Source organism: Phoenix dactylifera, chromosome 9, assembly GCF_051530095.1.
Source record: "Phoenix dactylifera cultivar Ajwa chromosome 9, Ajwa_hap1_PhDact_Kaust_v1.1, whole genome shotgun sequence".
NCBI classification, from domain to species: Eukaryota; Viridiplantae; Streptophyta; class Magnoliopsida; order Arecales; family Arecaceae; genus Phoenix; species Phoenix dactylifera.
The window spans coordinates 25,846,016-25,863,749 of NC_143198.1; the positions used below are offsets into that span (position 1 = coordinate 25,846,016).

Consider the following 17,734-nt stretch of genomic DNA (forward strand, 5'->3'; position numbering starts at 1 on the left):
TGCTAGCGCCATTGGTTTGCGCTAATCACCCCAAAGAGCTTTCCCCTCAGGAGGTTGTCGTTTCAAGAGATGAATGATGGTCTTAAAATCTGCCACCAAGCTTTGTAGCAATTTTGTCACAGAAGAGTATGGTATTGGTACTGTTAAGATGGATTGAACCGATCAGTATCAACAAGAATTGGTATGTATTGTTTATAAGCAATGGATATGGACCGTTTTAAAAGAAAACCTGTCACAAATATATAATAATACCATTTTTGCAATAACTGCCGCATGCTCATAAAAAACTCTTCCTATAAGTATGCAAGGTATCTCAACATGATATCATATACAAACAGTAGAATAAATTTAAATAATAATGTTCAAATTCTAATTAAATAACAAATTAAAAGTCTTACAAAACTAATAATATTTTAAAATTTTGAATCGACTCTAAAATAAAATCTAGTTTAAATAAAGATGTATGTAAAATTACTGTCTCTAATCGCTCTCCCGGAATAAATCTCCGAGTCAAGCTAGTTCTACGAATCTATAAAAATAGTAAAAAATCGTATAACGAGCCAAACAGCCAAATAAGCAATGAGCACTTTAGCTAGATAAATCAAACAATAAATAATAATAATAATAATATGCTAAAATTAAGCATGCAAAGTATACCAATTCAAAACCAAATCGATACACTCTTCGGTCATTTCAAATTTCAAATTTTGTTCATAAATCAATTTCTTTCAAAACATTAAAATCATCTCAATAGTCATAAACTATGACCACATTTATACCTTGTGGCTGGGCCGAAATATGAGCTCATCAAATTGCCAACATATAACCCCCACTGATAAGATACCGATATGCCAATGTATAACTCTCACTGGCAGGATATCAATATGCCAATATATAACCCCTAGTGGTAATGTATCGATATGCCAATATATAATCTCCACTAGCAGGGTATTGATGTACCAACATATAACCCCTCTAGCAGGGTATCGATATACTAGTGCATAACTCCTACTAGCAGGGGATCGACACATAGTCTGGCTGCGAATTCAAATTTATTTCGAAGCAAAACTCTTTTTTTTCAAAGCATATTCAGTGTTTCAAACTGTAAGATACATAAAATTATATGACATTGAAATCAACTGAACATAATCCATATAGAAACTAATTCGTTCAATCAAGAATCATATAATTTTCTAAAAAAAGCACATATAATAATAAAATTCTATGCATCAAGTTTATAAATCAAGAATAATTTGTTTAAAAATATTTATAATTTTTTAATAAATCTAGAAAAAGAGTTACATTACTTATCTTACAAACGCAATCTAACTAACAAATCCAATTAATCCAGAAAATCCCTCTTGAAGCCTAATATTCAAAAGTTATAATTTTTTAATTAAAATTTCATCATAATTGTTAAAAAACTAAAAACCTCAATTCCAACATTCTCATAGGGCTAACCAAGTGGGAATGTTCGACATCCCAGTCGGTCTAATTAAGAAAAAACACATCTGATTATACTCGGACTAGAGTATAGATTGTTCAACATAGATCAAGAGGACTAAATCTAGCTATCTAATAAGGGCTAGGGTGGAGGCTAACACACCGTCCGAAAATTATGTATCAAGGCCCTTTACCAGAGCCGACAAAAAGTCACTAAGAGATGCCCTTAATGGGTCAAACAATCCTAGAGAAAGTAGAGAAAGATAATTTAGGTAGAGAGAGAAAAGAGGGGGAAGAGAGAGAAAAAACAAGCTTCTTTCTCTAGCCAAAGAAGAGGAAGAGAAAAGAGTGGCTGCGGGTGGTGCCCAAAATCAGAGGACCCACAGCTGGCCAACAAGTGGCAGACAACGACAAATGGCCGGTGGTGCGAAATCTATCTAAAACTAGAGTTGCAACCCCTTAAACCATGGAATCCACAGCATCTAGGTGGTCGGAGTTCCGACCATGGCTTTTTGCCACCATGAGGGACCGAAGGTAGGCTCTAGCGACGAGCACATACGGTGGGAGTAGCCAGAATCGAGAAGAAACAGGAGTCGATCAATCAAAATAGGGGAAATAGGATTGTGCCCCTTTTTGGCCAAGGTTTCCATAATTGCATTAGACTAGTTTGCAGAAGACATTGCATGGATATTGATGCAGATGACAAACAACACATAGTTTTGGAAGTTAGATTACAATATCTTACAATTATAAAAAAGGTTCGTTTTGTAAACATGATGAGATCTTTGTACCGGTGTGTAGTTTTGTAAGCATGATGAGATGGCGTTCCCTCTTGGGTTCTTTTTATTAAAGCAAATCATTCCTTGTGGAGATGCGTTGGGATGGGAATAGAACATTCCCTGCAGATGATGGAATTTTTCATATTATGCCAAAACATGATATATAAGGACTCTATTAAATTCTTCCTTGCGGATTACATATGCTTCTCGGTTCTGCATGGCAATCGTTTCGTAGTTGATAGGTACGTGCCACCTGTTTAAATGCAAGTGAGATAAAAATGGAGTGAAAGCTTGAGATCCTTATAGCTCCTCCACGGGATAACTATTCCGCGCATCCTCATCAGCACTGTCTACATCCTTTGATTTTTTTTGCAGCTGCTTAGGCTCGTTTAATGCATGTGAATATAAAAAACTCAGAATACATGGAATCCACAAGAAAAACACCATGAGAACCATCTGGGGATTGTTGACATGCACAATTTCAAGAGGAAATGAGCATCCTGCACAAATGTCGAGTCAGAGGAAGCACCAGAGTGCAGTAGATAACGATTATTTTGATATATATAATATATCTACAATTAATAAGATAACGGTATGCATTACAATATGATAATAAATATAGTTGCTATGCTGAATGCAATATGTTCTCAGCTCTCATCATATTCGTTTATTCTACTATATAACTCAAAAACTCCAAAGATTGAATCTGTTGGGCTCTAACATGTTCCTGAGTCTATGGCAAATTTTTGTTTGTTATAAACTCAATCTCCTCTCACGGGAGGTGGAGCAGCTACCGCCGTTATGGGACTTACAGCACCGGTCGGCGGTGGTGGTGGGTTGAGTCCGGGTCTTTCAAACAGCATCCTCTCTTCAGTGTTCATAAAACCTAGAATATAAAGAAACAAAAGGCATCAAAATCTAGATAAATATAATGGTTGTCATAAACAAGGATAATTATATGCAAAGTACCTAAATACCAACTTACAAGTTCCATTAGCCAACTCAGATTTCATTGCAAAGAAGATGGCTATCAGTACCATAAGGTACAGGATGATGGAAGATGGTCTCATCATGTTCTTGACAAATGCGTTCATGGATGCATTGCTCCGCTACTCAAATAATGTTCTGAATGTTGTCACTCAAATGTCCCTTTGGACAACTTTGTCGCAGCCACAAAGGTCTCCATCATCACATTTCTTCCAAGTCTCTACATCACAAACTCTTGACCAACTGGTTAATTAAATCTTCGTTTAAAGAGCACAACGCTAAAACTGAATGCTGCTTCTGTGGTCATAGAGAAATCCATGCTTCACAAGAACACTGGCAACTGGGACTTGGAGCCTGGACTTGAATTGCCAGTGCATGCAAGTTGCCGAAAAACGAGCAGAGTTCCGCATCAAAGGCAGCCTTCAGCGTAGACGAGACGTAAATATTTCTAAAATTTAGTGGCTTGACGGTCCACATATATGACCAAGACCTCAATAAAATGAAATTCAGTGATAAACACAATGCTGTATAGCGTGAATCCCGCCGATGAACATGGAGACATATCACAGTCTTTCAAATAACAAATTTGGAGGCATTTTCCAAGAAAAGGAAAGGCAACCCACCTGAATTCAAAACTCGAAGGGTGTCAACTTGTGTAGTTGGTAAAATCATTGAAATTTGATGCCAATGCATGAAAAGTCTCGCTCTGAGTCAATTTTAGATGGATTTTCTCCCATCCTAGTTCTAAAAAATAATTAAAAAAAGAAATAAAAGAAGGGAAAAAAAAAGGACTAGCAAAGGCTCAAACCAAAAAAAGCTTAACAAGCAACAACCACATACGAGCTTATGTTTGAAAGCCTGTAATAAACCAACTTAACTTCTTCCAGAAGACTTCCCACATTTTTTTATTTTGATGAAAAATCTTTTTCATTCCGATAGAGTACTAGGCAAGGCTTTGAGAGATAATGCGAAGTATTTAATAAATATACGGGCATTCCTTTCTTTTCAAATCAACCAACATGCAGCAACAACTAACTGTTACCAAGGTTATAATTAATACAAGGAACCCTTTTTTTTTTTTATCAGTGGCAACTTAATGTATAAGATAATGTGCAACTCACCTGCATGTAGGCATAGTATAGCATTACCAACTCTACAAACCCCAGTTAGTCAAGATGCACCGATGGAAGGTTCTATATGGAACCACACATGTTCTGGAAATCAAAACATAAAATGCCGGAGTTTTTCATTTCTTTTGCCTTTTTTTGTTTTTCTCTTTGACTATTTCTACTTTTGATGTCTTCATAGAATTGTCCCACCAGGTTACCACGACAGCAGAAGCACAACCTTCAAACTATTTAAAACACTGATGTGAGCTAAATCTGGTAGATACATTTCCAATGGCCTCATGGACCTTCCTTTCACTTCTTTGACAAAAGGAGTTCTTCATAAAACCATGAATATGGAACTTGTCCATGGTGATGGGCTCAACCTGTTCAAAGGATAGCAAACAATGAAATCAGCAATACTTATATAAAGTTCACAAGTTCCTCAAATTATTCTAAGGTTCTGTATTCTCCACGTATTATTTGCCAACAACATAATGATACCTTAAGTAAATTTATTTATAAAAAACATCTAATCTTTACTTGCATTTTTCATGTCCTCCTTGTCCTCTAGCAATAATCATTACTTCGGATGAAAGGCATACATCCAAAGACTACTCCCTTCCCTCACGCTCCGGGAAGACAAATATGGTTCCATCCACCTTGTTTTCACAACCCCTTTGGTCTGTTCTGGAAGGCCACCATCTGGTTTAACAACAATGCTACCCTCCCAAAACCTGGTCCAACACCTCCTTTGCAAATGCTGCTGTAGGAACGACCATTTATAAAGAGAGAAGATAAAAGAAAAGAAAAGAAAAGAAACTAACAGAAAATACAAAACTAAATTTGTGCAAGTTAAAAAAAAGGAAAAAACACAGAAAATAGAAACATAATTGAACAGAAAAGAAATATCAAAGTGCATTTCAAAAAGAAAAATGCTGTCACACAAAGAAGTTCCCTTGGACGAACATCGTGTTCTGCAAAGCAAACCAAATGCCTCATCCTGTTATCCACAAAAAAAAAAAAAATATACAAAACCAGTTTACACAACTAAATATAACATGAATAAAATAAATTAAAAGAAGAATTCAATAAATAAAAACTAGTAATAGGAATGAAAGAAAATAAATAAATAAATAAAACTGAATTTGTGAGATACTGAAAATAAAGATAAAAATAAACAGAAAATAAAAACAAAATTGAATAAAAAAGAAAATATAAAACTCAAAATGAAAATTGTCATAGGGAACCATTATCAAACAAGAAGTTCCCTTGGATGACATGGCACTAAAATGACACATTATTATTCGACCAATCTCTCATAAATTAGACTAGCTCCTGTTTGAATCCGAAACATCCCTTATACCATGTGGCACAAGAAATATTTTGCCGACGAGCAGCCACCCACAGAGCACTGTTATTTCCAAAAAAAGGAAGATAAAAGCAAAAATGAAATTTCAAACAGATATACAAAACCATTGACATATTCACCATAAAATAAAAAGAAAAACTGAATATATAGAAAAATGATATGTCCAAAAAAACACAATAATGAATTTATAAAAGTGAAAATTTAAAATAGAAACTAGATTACCAGCAAAATTGAATGAAAGGCACTCACGAAACTGAATTTTCGAAAAAGAAAAGCTACAAAATGACATCCTCTCAAAGCATGGCACATCATTATTTGACCAACCCCAACTGAATTGTACCAGCCCTGTGAATCGCATCAATCTCCTCTACATGTAGAGGGAGGAATTTTGTGAAAGGTGTCATCCATTGCATCAATCTTTCAAAATCCAAAAAAAAAATAAAAATAGAATTATAGAACTAACAATTCATAACTAATACCGTGAATATGAAAAAGATAATAAGATACAAATAAGAAAAAGATAAAGAAAAGAAAAGACAAAACCAAATTTGTGATATAAAAATAAAGGACAAATAAAAAGAAAATAGAAACAAAATAGAACACAAAGGAAACATAAAACCGTAGTTTTAGAAAAAGAAGTATTATATGGCACCAATATATCCCACAAATGATTCCTAGTGCCAACATGGCACAAGCATTATTTGACCAACCACTCTTGAATCCCATTGGCCTGCAATAAATCGCACCTATCCCCTCTAGCACACGGCAAGAGGAAACTTTTGTGGATGAATGGCCCCCTGAATCATCACTTTTTCATTAAATAAAATGAAACAAAATACCATACAAAAAATAAAACAAAACAAACTGAAAACTACACATATAGAAACAGAAAATAGATTGAAAGAAAATAAGCTGAACTTTGCCAGGGTAAAAATAATAACAGAAAATAACAGAAAAGGCAAACAAAATAAAAAAATATAAAACCAAATATTAAAAAAGACAAATGCTAGGGCACCTCTCTATGACACAAAAGTGCCAGGATGGAACTGGCATGGCATGTTGTTATTTGAACAACCCCTCATAAATGACATCTATTCCCTTCTACCAAATGGCATGAGGAAAAGTAATTATTCTTTCAAAAATTAAAAAGAAAAAGTAATTCCAAACAAATATGGAACTGGAAAAGTAAATGTGTAGATATAACCCAAATACAAAACTAAGAAAATAATATAAACAAAATAAAGCACTAATAGATGAGAAAAATAAAAGAAAAATGAAACAAAAAGAAAAAGAAAATCAATATGTGAAAAGATAATGAAGATGGAAACCAAACAGAAATAGAAAAGATTAAAAAAATAAAAGACTTAATTTTTGATATAAAACATGTTATATGGCACTATTTTGTCACACAAAAATTTTCCCATGCCAACCCACTATTCGCTGTGGCACTGTCATACTTGAACGCCCCTTATAAATCAGACCAATCCCCTCTGCCATGTGGTCCAAGAAACTTTTTGCATGACTGGAGGTGCTAATATTAGTCTTACTCTTTCAAGAAATAAAAAAATGAATATAAGTACATAAAACTAAAACTAATAAAATCCACCCTTCAAAACTACATAACAGAATTTTAAAGAAAGAAAAAAAGGGAAAACTGAATGCACAGAAATGGATAAAAACAAAAAGTTAAAAAATAATGCTAATCCGGTTCTGCAAAAGTAAAATAGAGAAGAGCATAAAAAACTAAAAATAATAATTAAAAAAGAATAAAATACAGAAAACACAGAAAAAATAAACAAAAGATAGAAATACAAACCAAGAAACACAAATTCAAATGAAGAAAAACATATATAGAAATTAGACGACAGAAAGTGCGACACATACTAAAAATTAAAAACAAAATAAAGATACATACATCATTTTTCTACCGTCTTTCCATCCCTAGTCCGAAAACAGATTGTTTTGCTAAACAAAACAAGAAAGGAGAGAGATTACTCGGGTAATAAAATTCCAAGATTGTTAATTGGTTCTAGACAGAAATAGAGAAGGGAGCAAGAAGATAATAATTGTAGTACTTGGGATTTTACAAGAGAAGTTAAAATGGAAAATGAAATCATTGTTTTTTCATCTTATTCAACTTAACATGTTTCTTCCCGTTAGAAAGTGAACAACAGCTGAAGTAAGAGAGGTGCCTTTATGAAATATACATTTATATATGTGGAGCTTGGTGTCCAATAGCAAGGAGTTTGCACTATAATAACAATGATACAGATAGACATTGTCTCTATTAGATATGGAACTAGGAGATCTAAGGTGATAGCCCCTGGAAACCCTAACTCATGCACCACAATATCCATAATATCCATGAACAGACCCATGATTTGACAATATAACTTAAGTCGAAGATTATTGAAACTTATGGAGGCCCAAAAAGGTATGGTTATTGCATATAGAAAGAGTTGGGGTCTAACATAGGCTGCAAAAGGAGATGGAAAATGAAGGAAGAGGGCAGAGAGAGAGAGAGAGAGATTCCAATTGGCCAAGGAGGTGGCAGGTGAGAGGCCTATTAGACAGATCATCATTAGAGATATTCTCAGTGTGCAAGCAAAACAGATTTATGAACCTATATTCAGATAGATCAACAAGCCATCAAATTGACATATAATCAAATTGCATAATTTATGTGCACTACACATGCTAAATAACATATAATCAGATAATAAGACTGAAGCCATTGATAAAATTATAACTTCTTACTCATGAATCACTATGTGCTGAGCCCAAATTGGTTTTCTCAATAGAATTTGTGGCAGGTGGATTCTTAAATCTTCAATTTTATAAAACATCGTATCGTTTATATCTTTAAATATATTTGATATCTCTTATACTTTGTTTTTAACATCTTTCTCCTTTTCTACATCTAAGAAGCATAGTTCATTACATGACACTGTGTAGTAGTTCATATCAACAGGAATCCAAAATATAACTTCATCAACACTTAGACATATTTTTTAAAAAAAGGATATGACATCAAATAATTAGATAAATCAAATTAATAAAGCAAAACTATAAGATCTTGGAACTTCCAAGAACCAAAAGCTTTAAAGAAAAAGCAATTATGCATTACCAATTTTTTCTGGAGAAAATTAAAAAAAGAAAAAAGCTACCAGCCTTCTGTTCTAATAACTAGGTCACTTGTAAAATAAATAAACAACATGAAAAAACAGATCAAGATTATTTGCCGCAGAATGCAACTGGCAATTAAAGAAGTATCTGCAAGGGAACATGCGATCAAATAATAGACAAGATGATCAATTGTACAAAACAACTGATAATTAAAGAAGTATCTGCAAGGTAACATCTGATCAAATATTATACATATGCGCCAAAAAACACCCAATGGTACATAGCACAAAGCTTCCTTATAAAATAGCACTGCAATTAGGTTACATTAACATATTTTACCCCCAAAATCAAATATCCCTAGATTCATCCTTAGTTCACATTATAAATCAAATCAATGTTTTCCATCAGGAAAAAAAAATCTCAGCCAGAAAGCGCATCGTTTTGAGTACTACGGCGATATCCGAAGTAACTAAAAAGAAATTTATGAAATGCACTATATTACAAGAGATTTTATCAAGACGCCCACAGCCTTAATAAGAATCTAAAATTCCAAATACCTTTCATCGAATGTCCGGACAAAACGGTTAAACTCCTAAAATCTTGGAATCCGAGCATCTAAAACTACAAAGAAAAGATCTTGACAAGTTGATTACACTCACCGACAAGTGGTGTCCACAATCCTCGCCCCAAATAGTCTCGATCTTTGAAGAACTCTGCCCAAGAACCCTTGGATCCATCGAAGAAGCAAGAATCACCGAGAAAGAAAGGAAAAGAAAGAGGGAGAGAGAAAGAGATACTTTATTCTGGTGGTATTGGTAGTTGGATTCTCCCGTGCTTGGGGTACTTCGGACACCTTTTTTTTGCGATGAGGTGAAAGGCTTGAAGCGAAGCGGAGGAGAGAGCGACGTGTGGAGGTGGCGCCGCCGAGACGGAGAGGGGATCGCGACCACCGACAGCAATGGCGGTGGAAGAGGAGAGCGGATGCCATCTAGGGTTTTGCCCGCCCCTCAGCGTCTCGCTCCAACGTTCGACTCGGCCATTGGGACTGCCTCGTCTTAGATAGTGTGCGGTGTAGTTGCCGACTCTAGGAGGAGAAACCACCGACTGACCTTTTCCTAATTTTTTTTATTCGTTATTTATATATGAATCGTATCGAGGATATTCCTATGATCCTAAGCAAACGACGAAATTAAATATTTTTTAACTGTTCCGTAAATTCGGCAGCGGTTGTGGACTTTTCTTTCTTTCTTTTTCCTTTTTTTTTTTTTTTTTTTTTTAGCAGGAGCAGCCATTGAAACAAGAGTATATTTGCAAAAAGAAAATAAGGTACAAATGTCTCACATGCAAATGTCTAGTCACTACTGTTTTCTATTTTATTTTTCAAAACCTAGACAACCTAAGAATTTATTTGCCAAATGAGATTAAAATAGAGCACCTAATTGCAAAATGCATTTGTTGGATTATAGAACACGGTGGAAACGGAAGGCACCAGGATTTGGAGAGAATAGAGTCCGGGGGCGAGATTCGTGAAAATCATAAGTTCGATGGGAACCATGAAGAGGTGGAGATCAGATGGGAATTGGTTTTTTAGGGCGGTGTGGCCAACTCTTTGGAAGAGGCAACTACCCTCCACTTCTTTTACTTTCTCGTTTATACTGGCATGGGCGAAAAAGAGTTTGGAGAGAGGGAGTTGCTAGAGTACTTCGAGATTTGTTGTATTTTAATTTTTTTTTCTAGATGTATTCATATTAGACGTATATGAGTCATCCATTGTAGCAAAAATAAAAATAAAAATAGAGAGTTTGAAGGAAAGGCCATTCTATGGCGATCATTTATGCAATCTCTAACAAGCCCGATAATCCTATTGCAAACATGGAGAATCGTTATGTGCAAGGTCCAATTGAATCCAAAACTATGTTGTTTGTGATTCCTAAATATAACACATATGTTGGCTTGATCTTCGGATTGGCGTGTACCAGTTGTCTCCTGCCTTAAACGAGGCATTGGTGCAAACAAAAGGACCGGTATATTCAGGTTCTTAACTTCATATATGTTAAGATGAACTTTGAGTAAACATATGGATCAATCTCCGGAGCATAGTTCACTTTTAAATAAAACAAAAGTAGCTGCATGAGCTGTTCGATGACGGATTTCCCAAGTTGGAGCTGTTATAAAGGGGCCGGCTCCTTTGCGGCCCTACATGAAATGGAGCAGGGTAACGATTATACTGCCGTTTAAAAGTCTCATTGCTACTGCAGAACGTATCAACTATGATCCCAAGTTGGACTTACTTCGGGCCATTCTCCTTCTTACCTGATCCCTTTGTGTCAATGCTTGGACTAAAATACATGTAGGTCCCTTCAGTTTTGAAGCAAAAATGAACTGGATACTCCTTATTGGTTCTGAATTCTCGTACCAAACTGTCTGTAGCCCGTAAGGTTTTTTAAACTTATACTCTGCTAGCACTAAATCCGTGCAAATAAAATACAAACAGCAACTGTTTTTATCCTCCTACGTGTTCAATCTGGGAGCAAGGATGTCTTCGTCCGTTTGACCAGAGATCCTAGGCTGATGTCAGGTCCAAACTTTAACATAGGCCCATTTCACATTTTAGGGCCTAGATTAGTGCAGCGTGGTTTAAACCGGTCGTGGTGGACCAGCCTGGTGATCCACAAGTACGTGCATAAGACCTCATCAGTCATCGCTAGAACAGCTGAACGTCATCCAACATTTTGCACCAAACGGCACGGATTGAGGAACAGTAAATTAATTTTCCTCTATTCTCAATAACACAGACTAAATTAAGTACCACGGGCAGACAAGGGGCATCATTGGGAAATATATTTTTTTGTAAGATTAGCCATGTCTCTCCATCATTACAAGAAGTTGGTGGAGACGTTGGAGTAATTAGAAAAATTAAATGAAAACAAAGAACACGTGAGAAACACAGCCTGCCATCTTGCTTCTCCACTATCTAGCAGGAGCCATAATCAGCATGTGATAGAAACGGAAACCAGAGTAATGGAATATATAGAAGTGAGAAAATAAACTTCCTGGTGGCCGAGCTATACACCCTTACCTACCCTTAGCAAACACTTCTCCTAAGATATTTATCATCGTTCATCATTAATTATTGCTACTCATATATAATATAGTTATCATCATCATCAGAAGGGATATATACAGAACAAATTAACTCAAGTATTGCGTTCCGTTGTGGGAATCCCTTGCTTTATGTACCTACCTCCACATTAATGGTCTCCTCGATATATATTCACATGGCCTCACCACTGTCTGAATTGTTGTTATTCTTTTTTCCTTCTCCTTGAGATGGGGAGATCAAGGCGGAAATTTTCGGGATTTTGCTGGTTTTGTTTAATATTACTTTTGATGATCATAGTAGATACGAATTATTGGGAAGGATGGAGGAAGAAGCGGTCGGAGGGGGAGAGGGCGTGGCGGAAGTGGCAGCGGTGGCCGTAGGGGCAAGTGTCACCGGCGAGGATCATGCGGCAGACCTCGGTCTTGTAGCGGGGGTGGCGGATAACGGGGCGGAGCTCGGCGATGCCGTGGGCAAACTGGCAGTTCTCGCCGTAGGGGCACTCCCCGCTCTCCTCCCACTTGTTGCACAGCTCCGTCTTGAACATCCCTTGGTTGTACACCTCCAGCTCCAGCGCTTCCCAACCCTCTTCGTCCTCCTCTCCACCTCTTTCCCCCTTCTTCTTGCTCCCCCCGCCCACGTAAACCCGCTGCTGCTCCCATTAAATAATAGTTACAATACAACAGCAGCAACAAATTCATATAGATAAATCAACAATCAGCCTGGCAAACAAATTTTAAGACGGACAGAGAAATCCATAAGCAAGCTTTATACCGCCTACTATCATAAAAAAAAAGTATTTCTGGTTTATCAACAGAGCAATCTGAACCGTCCATTGCATGGACTTCAATTCTCATCAGATGTCACATCTCAGCAAGAAATTTGATGGTATAGCCATCTGTTGCCGTCCACCGCACAGGTCCATCAATGGCAGTTCCTAATAACGCCGCCATCCTGTTTTGACGGACTCGTCTGAAACAATTATTTACCATTTTAATATAATTAACGGCCGTTATTTGGGCAGTGCTGCGTCTGGATTTTTTTAATTTGTTAATAACCACTAATAAATAAAAAATGACATATAATAACAGAATTTTTAGGGCACAAAGTCACGTCGCAATCTAACAGTAACATATATTATTTTCAAACAGATATGAAAGTTTTAATATATTATATAAAGGATTTGTGTGAAATATCTATCTTCCTTGGCAATATCAACCGTTGGAACATGCATAACTACTCCGTATAAATAAATTAATGAAGGAAAGAGATTGAAATGGAGATCTATATAAAATGCATGCCAACGGCTGGCGTCGCCAAAGAAGATTAATTATTCTAACCCTTGAGCGAATTGACATAAAAATGCTGGGATAACGACCGTTATTCAGACTGACCGAGCATGCTGGCTTCAGGAGCCGTGCTTCAGGGAGCGATGCTTGTTGTTCCCCATGTACCAGAGCTTCGCTCGTTGGGGTCCCGAGAAAACGATCAGATGAGCCGTTCGACTGTGAATGGACGGATAGTATTAAAAAAAGAAAGAAATATTGTACTCATCTGATCATTTCCTCGTGGGGATTTCATTCCTACATGAAATAATTGTAACTAATTTAACTTGATCCGCAAGAAAGCTTTAGTGCGGAGGTGGATGGTGGAACGGGACTCACCGAACCGAGCATGACCGGGCTGGAGACGCGAAGCCGGCCGTTGCGGTTGGCGGCCGACCCGGCCTGGTTCAGCTTGAGATACCCGCTGGACCTGACGGAGATGCTCTTGGGCATCAGGACCCGCTTCTCCGCGGTCCGCCTCGCGAACCGGTTCTCCTGGAAAGCCAGCACGCTCGTCGGGCTCGTCTCCGCCGGCAGGTCCCCGACGCGGAGGCGGCGGAACTCGTCCACGATCGACAGAGCAGGGTGTCCGCCGGCGGCGATGGACGCAATCCGGTGGCTCTGCTTATCGGACAGGAGGCTCAGGCGCTTGGCGAGCTCGCCGTTGGAGATTCGGAGTTTCGCGTTCTCCTGCCGGAGGGCCTCCGCTTCCTGGGCCGCGTCCTGGAGGTGGGAGAGGCACAGTTCGTAGCGCTCCGCGATCTCTTGGTACTGAAGGGTGAGGCGGGCGAGGTAGAGGCGGTTCTCGGTCGCGGCGGGGTCCTCCTCGTCGAAGGAGACGGAGGAGGGGGTGAGCGACACGGACGCGGAGCCGGAGAGAGGAGCCACGCGAGTCGGAGTCCCCTCCGTCGGTGAGATAACCGACGTATAGGGCCAAAAGAAATCTCCACCGTTGGCGAAGTACGGGGGAGAAGATAGCCGCTGATCTGGAGATAGGAACGGCGCGGATCCGATGGCAGACCTCAGTCGTTCGCCATTGGTGGGAGTCACCAGCTCCTGCTGCATCCTGTCGGCCAGAGTCTCTGCCGATGGAGACAGTAAAAAATCGCAAAAGAAATCAAGAAAAATCAAATAAAATCTGGATCAACACTTTTTGCATAGAAGCGATTGATGGTCATTCACCGAGAACTCCACTAAAAAAAATCGAAAAGGAGAAAAAGAAATCCTGCATGTTATTTACTAAGAGCCTACCCATAATACGATCCAATATTTTTAGATCAAATGGAAGAAAATTGATTCAGTTCAACGAAGAAATCAGCAAAAGCTCGTGGATCTAATAGAACGCAAGAAACACAGATAACTCTCAAGCTAATCAGATGCTAATAAAAACAATAGAAAACGGAAAGGAGAGCTCATCCACGCTGCTCTTCATGTAACATCGGAGATGATCCGATCATCCATTAATACTCAAAGCAACAGCAAAATCATCAAATAAACTACATTGTAGGTGCGATCCGAGACGCAGATGGATAGTATCAGCTAGAGATCGTGATATAAAACCAGAATTCTTCATAAAAATGACGTAAAAATCAGTAGAAATAGCTAAATCTCATCGAGAATTTAATTCTAGATGGCTCTCCGGCAGCTCACCTAAACCAAGAGAGAGAGAGAGAGCTAGCTGAGAAGAGAAGAGAGAAGGGAGACGAGAGAAAGAGGGGAGGGTTTCAAGAATTGGGAAGAGAGCGAGTATATATAGGGGGAGACGGGAGAGTAGTGGGAGCATGCTCGGCGCCAAGGAGACCGACGCCTCAAAACCGTCGCGACGGAATTCATAACGGAATTCCAGAGAGAGAGAGAGTTCTTGACGTCCCGCTCCGTCTTCTCCCCTCCCCTCCTTCCCTTCGGACATCAGACGAAATCACGGCACGCCGACGTGGCGTAACTGAATTTCTGGCTTAGTTTACTATAATGCCCTCGCTGGTAGTTCTCTAGCCAATGGCCAAGCTCTGGGCATTTTGGTAACTCGGTATGGGGGGTCTCCTGGGTCTTGCCATTCCTAGAATTGCCCCACGCTCGCGAACGACCGTGCGGAGTTCATAAAGGGCAGCATTTCGATCAGTACCGTCGAACGCGTGGGGCCCACGGTCAGGAAATGGCGGGGCATGCAACCCTGTGATGAATGGACGGCCGTGATCGAGAGAGCCCTCACCATCTGATCCTGTGCTCATTATTACGAATTATTAGCGCTGTACTTGTTTTAATTTTATATCGTGACCAAGAATATTTTAATTTTTTAATTTTTTATATGCAGAAGGGAAAAATTGGAGGAAATAGAGAGGGAAGAAAAAAAAAAAAAGGCACATGATAGTCGAAGTCACGTCTCCAGTGGAAGGGAATCGGATTCTGTCAGCTTCTGCCGGCTTCTCGTGGCCGTAAATAGCAAATCACCTCATTTACCTATTCACGCCCTCTGGATCCCCACCCAAGTTTCACCAACGCTATACCAGAACTAACGCTAGAATGGCTGTTACAGCACTTTGGAGGCTTTGGTATTTAAAAATATAGCTTTGGATCCACTATTCATAAGATAAAGCAGGTTCAGTTTATGTAAAACTTGATATTACAATATATGAGTTACCATTGTTACTTTCTGAAATAATAGCTAGTGATCATCATCATTGCAGTTTGAAACATTTTTGAGTTCTTCCAGATGTGATTACTAACTCGGGCGCTGCGTACGGGAAAGCTGTGTTGTTAAATCCTTTATCTCTAGAAATGAGTAGGATCTGATAGCAGACGATTGAAGTACTCAGTATATCAGAACTTGGGAAGGGAGAACCAGCTACATATCGTAGAGAAGGGACAGGAGAAGGGCCTGGTGGAGCTATCTTGGGAGAGTTTGGGCACGTAAGGCCTCTGTGGTTAGGGAGTGGGGTCACCTTATGATTATGTTTGCTTTGCTTGGAAGGTTCTGACCTTTGAGCTACCATTGTATTCCGGAGCTAGCCATTAAAGAGCAGAAGAGAAAAGGATGGGGCCATTATGTTTGCTTCCTCGTCAAATCTTTAACTAACTCAGGCCCATCTCGCTCGAACCACTTCCATGGGGGCAGCTTCGTGCTTCAACTCAAACGAGGGAAAAGAAGAGATGAAGATTAAAAGGTTGCGGGTCCCATGCGAGTTGGGTTCAGCATTGGCTAATGATTGGTGGAGAAGACTGCTCTCTGTTCGGAGTTAAACAGGGGATGTGGTCAGGGCGAGGAGGGGGAGATACATTGCCTTGTGGAGAATGGGGTGCTTGTGTGACGCCTAAGCGAATTTTAGGTGCATTGTTTACCAATTCCAATCAGTTCAGTTATGAGAACTTCAACAATAACGAAAGGCGAGAGCGACGGATTGATTGCATACAGTTAACGTAGGTCTTCAACATCAGTAGATGTAAGACTTCGTACATTGCCTGAGTAGCAATACATGGATTTTGGAGGTCAGATTTGTGGAAAAAAATTGAGGTCATTTTCAGAAAGTTGATATCGGGCATCACTGGAAGTGATTCTAGCCACAAAAAAGGGGGAGACTTATAAGCCTATCATATTGTTTAATCACAATGACCACATTTATAAGTCTAACATAATGTTTAACCACGCTTTTATAAGTCTAAGACCTTAGTTTAGGAATTTGGCAATGCACGCATTATACTGCGACTAGGACCAATATGAGCTGGTGTTTGCGTCCAATATTGCGCTCATATATAGTTTTCTAACTAAAGCACCTCAATAAAAGAGAAAGGGGCATATTATCAGTAAAGAAAGGGGCATTAAAACTCACAACACAATAATATGGGGTACAGTTCCTTACAAGACCACCAAGCTTGACCATATGTGATGAGCTTTCTCGTAATTATTTGTTATAAAAGTTTTCTATACTTATTTTTATATTTCCACCATCATATGTTTTGACCTTACTTCACCTGATCAATCCGAGGCTACAATTCAATCGCTCTGCACCGCGCTGTGCACAGCCAATGTTAATCTGTGCCTTCCGTGAATTGAAAATTTCCATTAAGTTGAAACAGAATCCCATATTAAAATGCACCCTGCTTGCCTAGTTGGATCGAACCACAGGTGACTCACTGTTATTAAATCACACACGTACTGCTCAGATTTTAATGTAAAACGATGGGTGTTGTGCTGAAAATTCTTTTGTGAACAGTGATAGGTGAAGGTCGCATGATGCTCAAGCACGAGAAGTTCAGAAAATCTCGCTTGCAATGTGAAGAAAACCTGAATCTGGAACTAAATTTTGCTGAATGAACCCATACAAAGCTCACTTAAAACACAACAGTCAACTACAGTGAGAGCTTTCGTCTTCACCACCAAACACGCAAACACGCATGCAACGCACGCGCAAACTTGCACGCATATGCGCGCGCGCAGAGAGAGAGAGGGAGAGAGAGAGAGAGATTACATGCTTGACCACATTTATATATCGTCTAATCGT

At 38.8% G+C, this 17,734-nt stretch overlaps 1 protein-coding gene and 1 long non-coding RNA gene across 4 annotated transcripts; both read right to left on the minus strand.

Annotated features, from left to right (window-relative positions):
• Nucleotides 1–2,756: 2,756 nt before the first annotated feature.
• LOC103715153 (uncharacterized) lies at nt 2,757–9,870 on the minus strand. The gene is made up of 6 exons (XR_015968894.2): nt 9,611–9,870; nt 9,473–9,539; nt 4,863–5,081; nt 4,331–4,701; nt 3,208–3,832; nt 2,757–3,108 (listed from the first exon to the last, which is right to left on the minus strand). It is a non-coding gene; the product is annotated as an uncharacterized LOC103715153 (long non-coding RNA).
• Nucleotides 9,871–10,894: 1,024 nt separating this feature from the next.
• Nucleotides 10,895–15,094, minus strand: LOC103715174 (zinc finger CCCH domain-containing protein 9-like). Of its 3 annotated transcripts, XM_039131712.3 has the most exons (4): nt 14,889–15,090; nt 13,578–14,320; nt 13,308–13,418; nt 12,586–12,885 (listed from the first exon to the last, which is right to left on the minus strand). In XM_039131712.3, exons 1-4 carry the CDS (start codon nt 15,019–15,021, stop codon nt 12,838–12,840), a joined length of 1,035 nt encoding a protein of 344 aa, XP_038987640.3. In that variant the 5' UTR covers nt 15,022–15,090; the 3' UTR covers nt 12,586–12,837. The 3 variants fall into 3 exon arrangements, with proteins under 3 accessions (XP_038987641.3, XP_038987640.3, XP_088560704.2); XM_039131713.3 differs by lacking the exons at nt 12,586–12,885; nt 13,308–13,418 and adding an exon at nt 10,895–12,565 and having other exon boundaries at nt 14,889–15,092; XM_088704578.2 differs by lacking the exon at nt 12,586–12,885 and having other exon boundaries at nt 12,899–13,418; nt 14,889–15,094.
• Nucleotides 15,095–17,734: the final 2,640 nt, after the last annotated feature.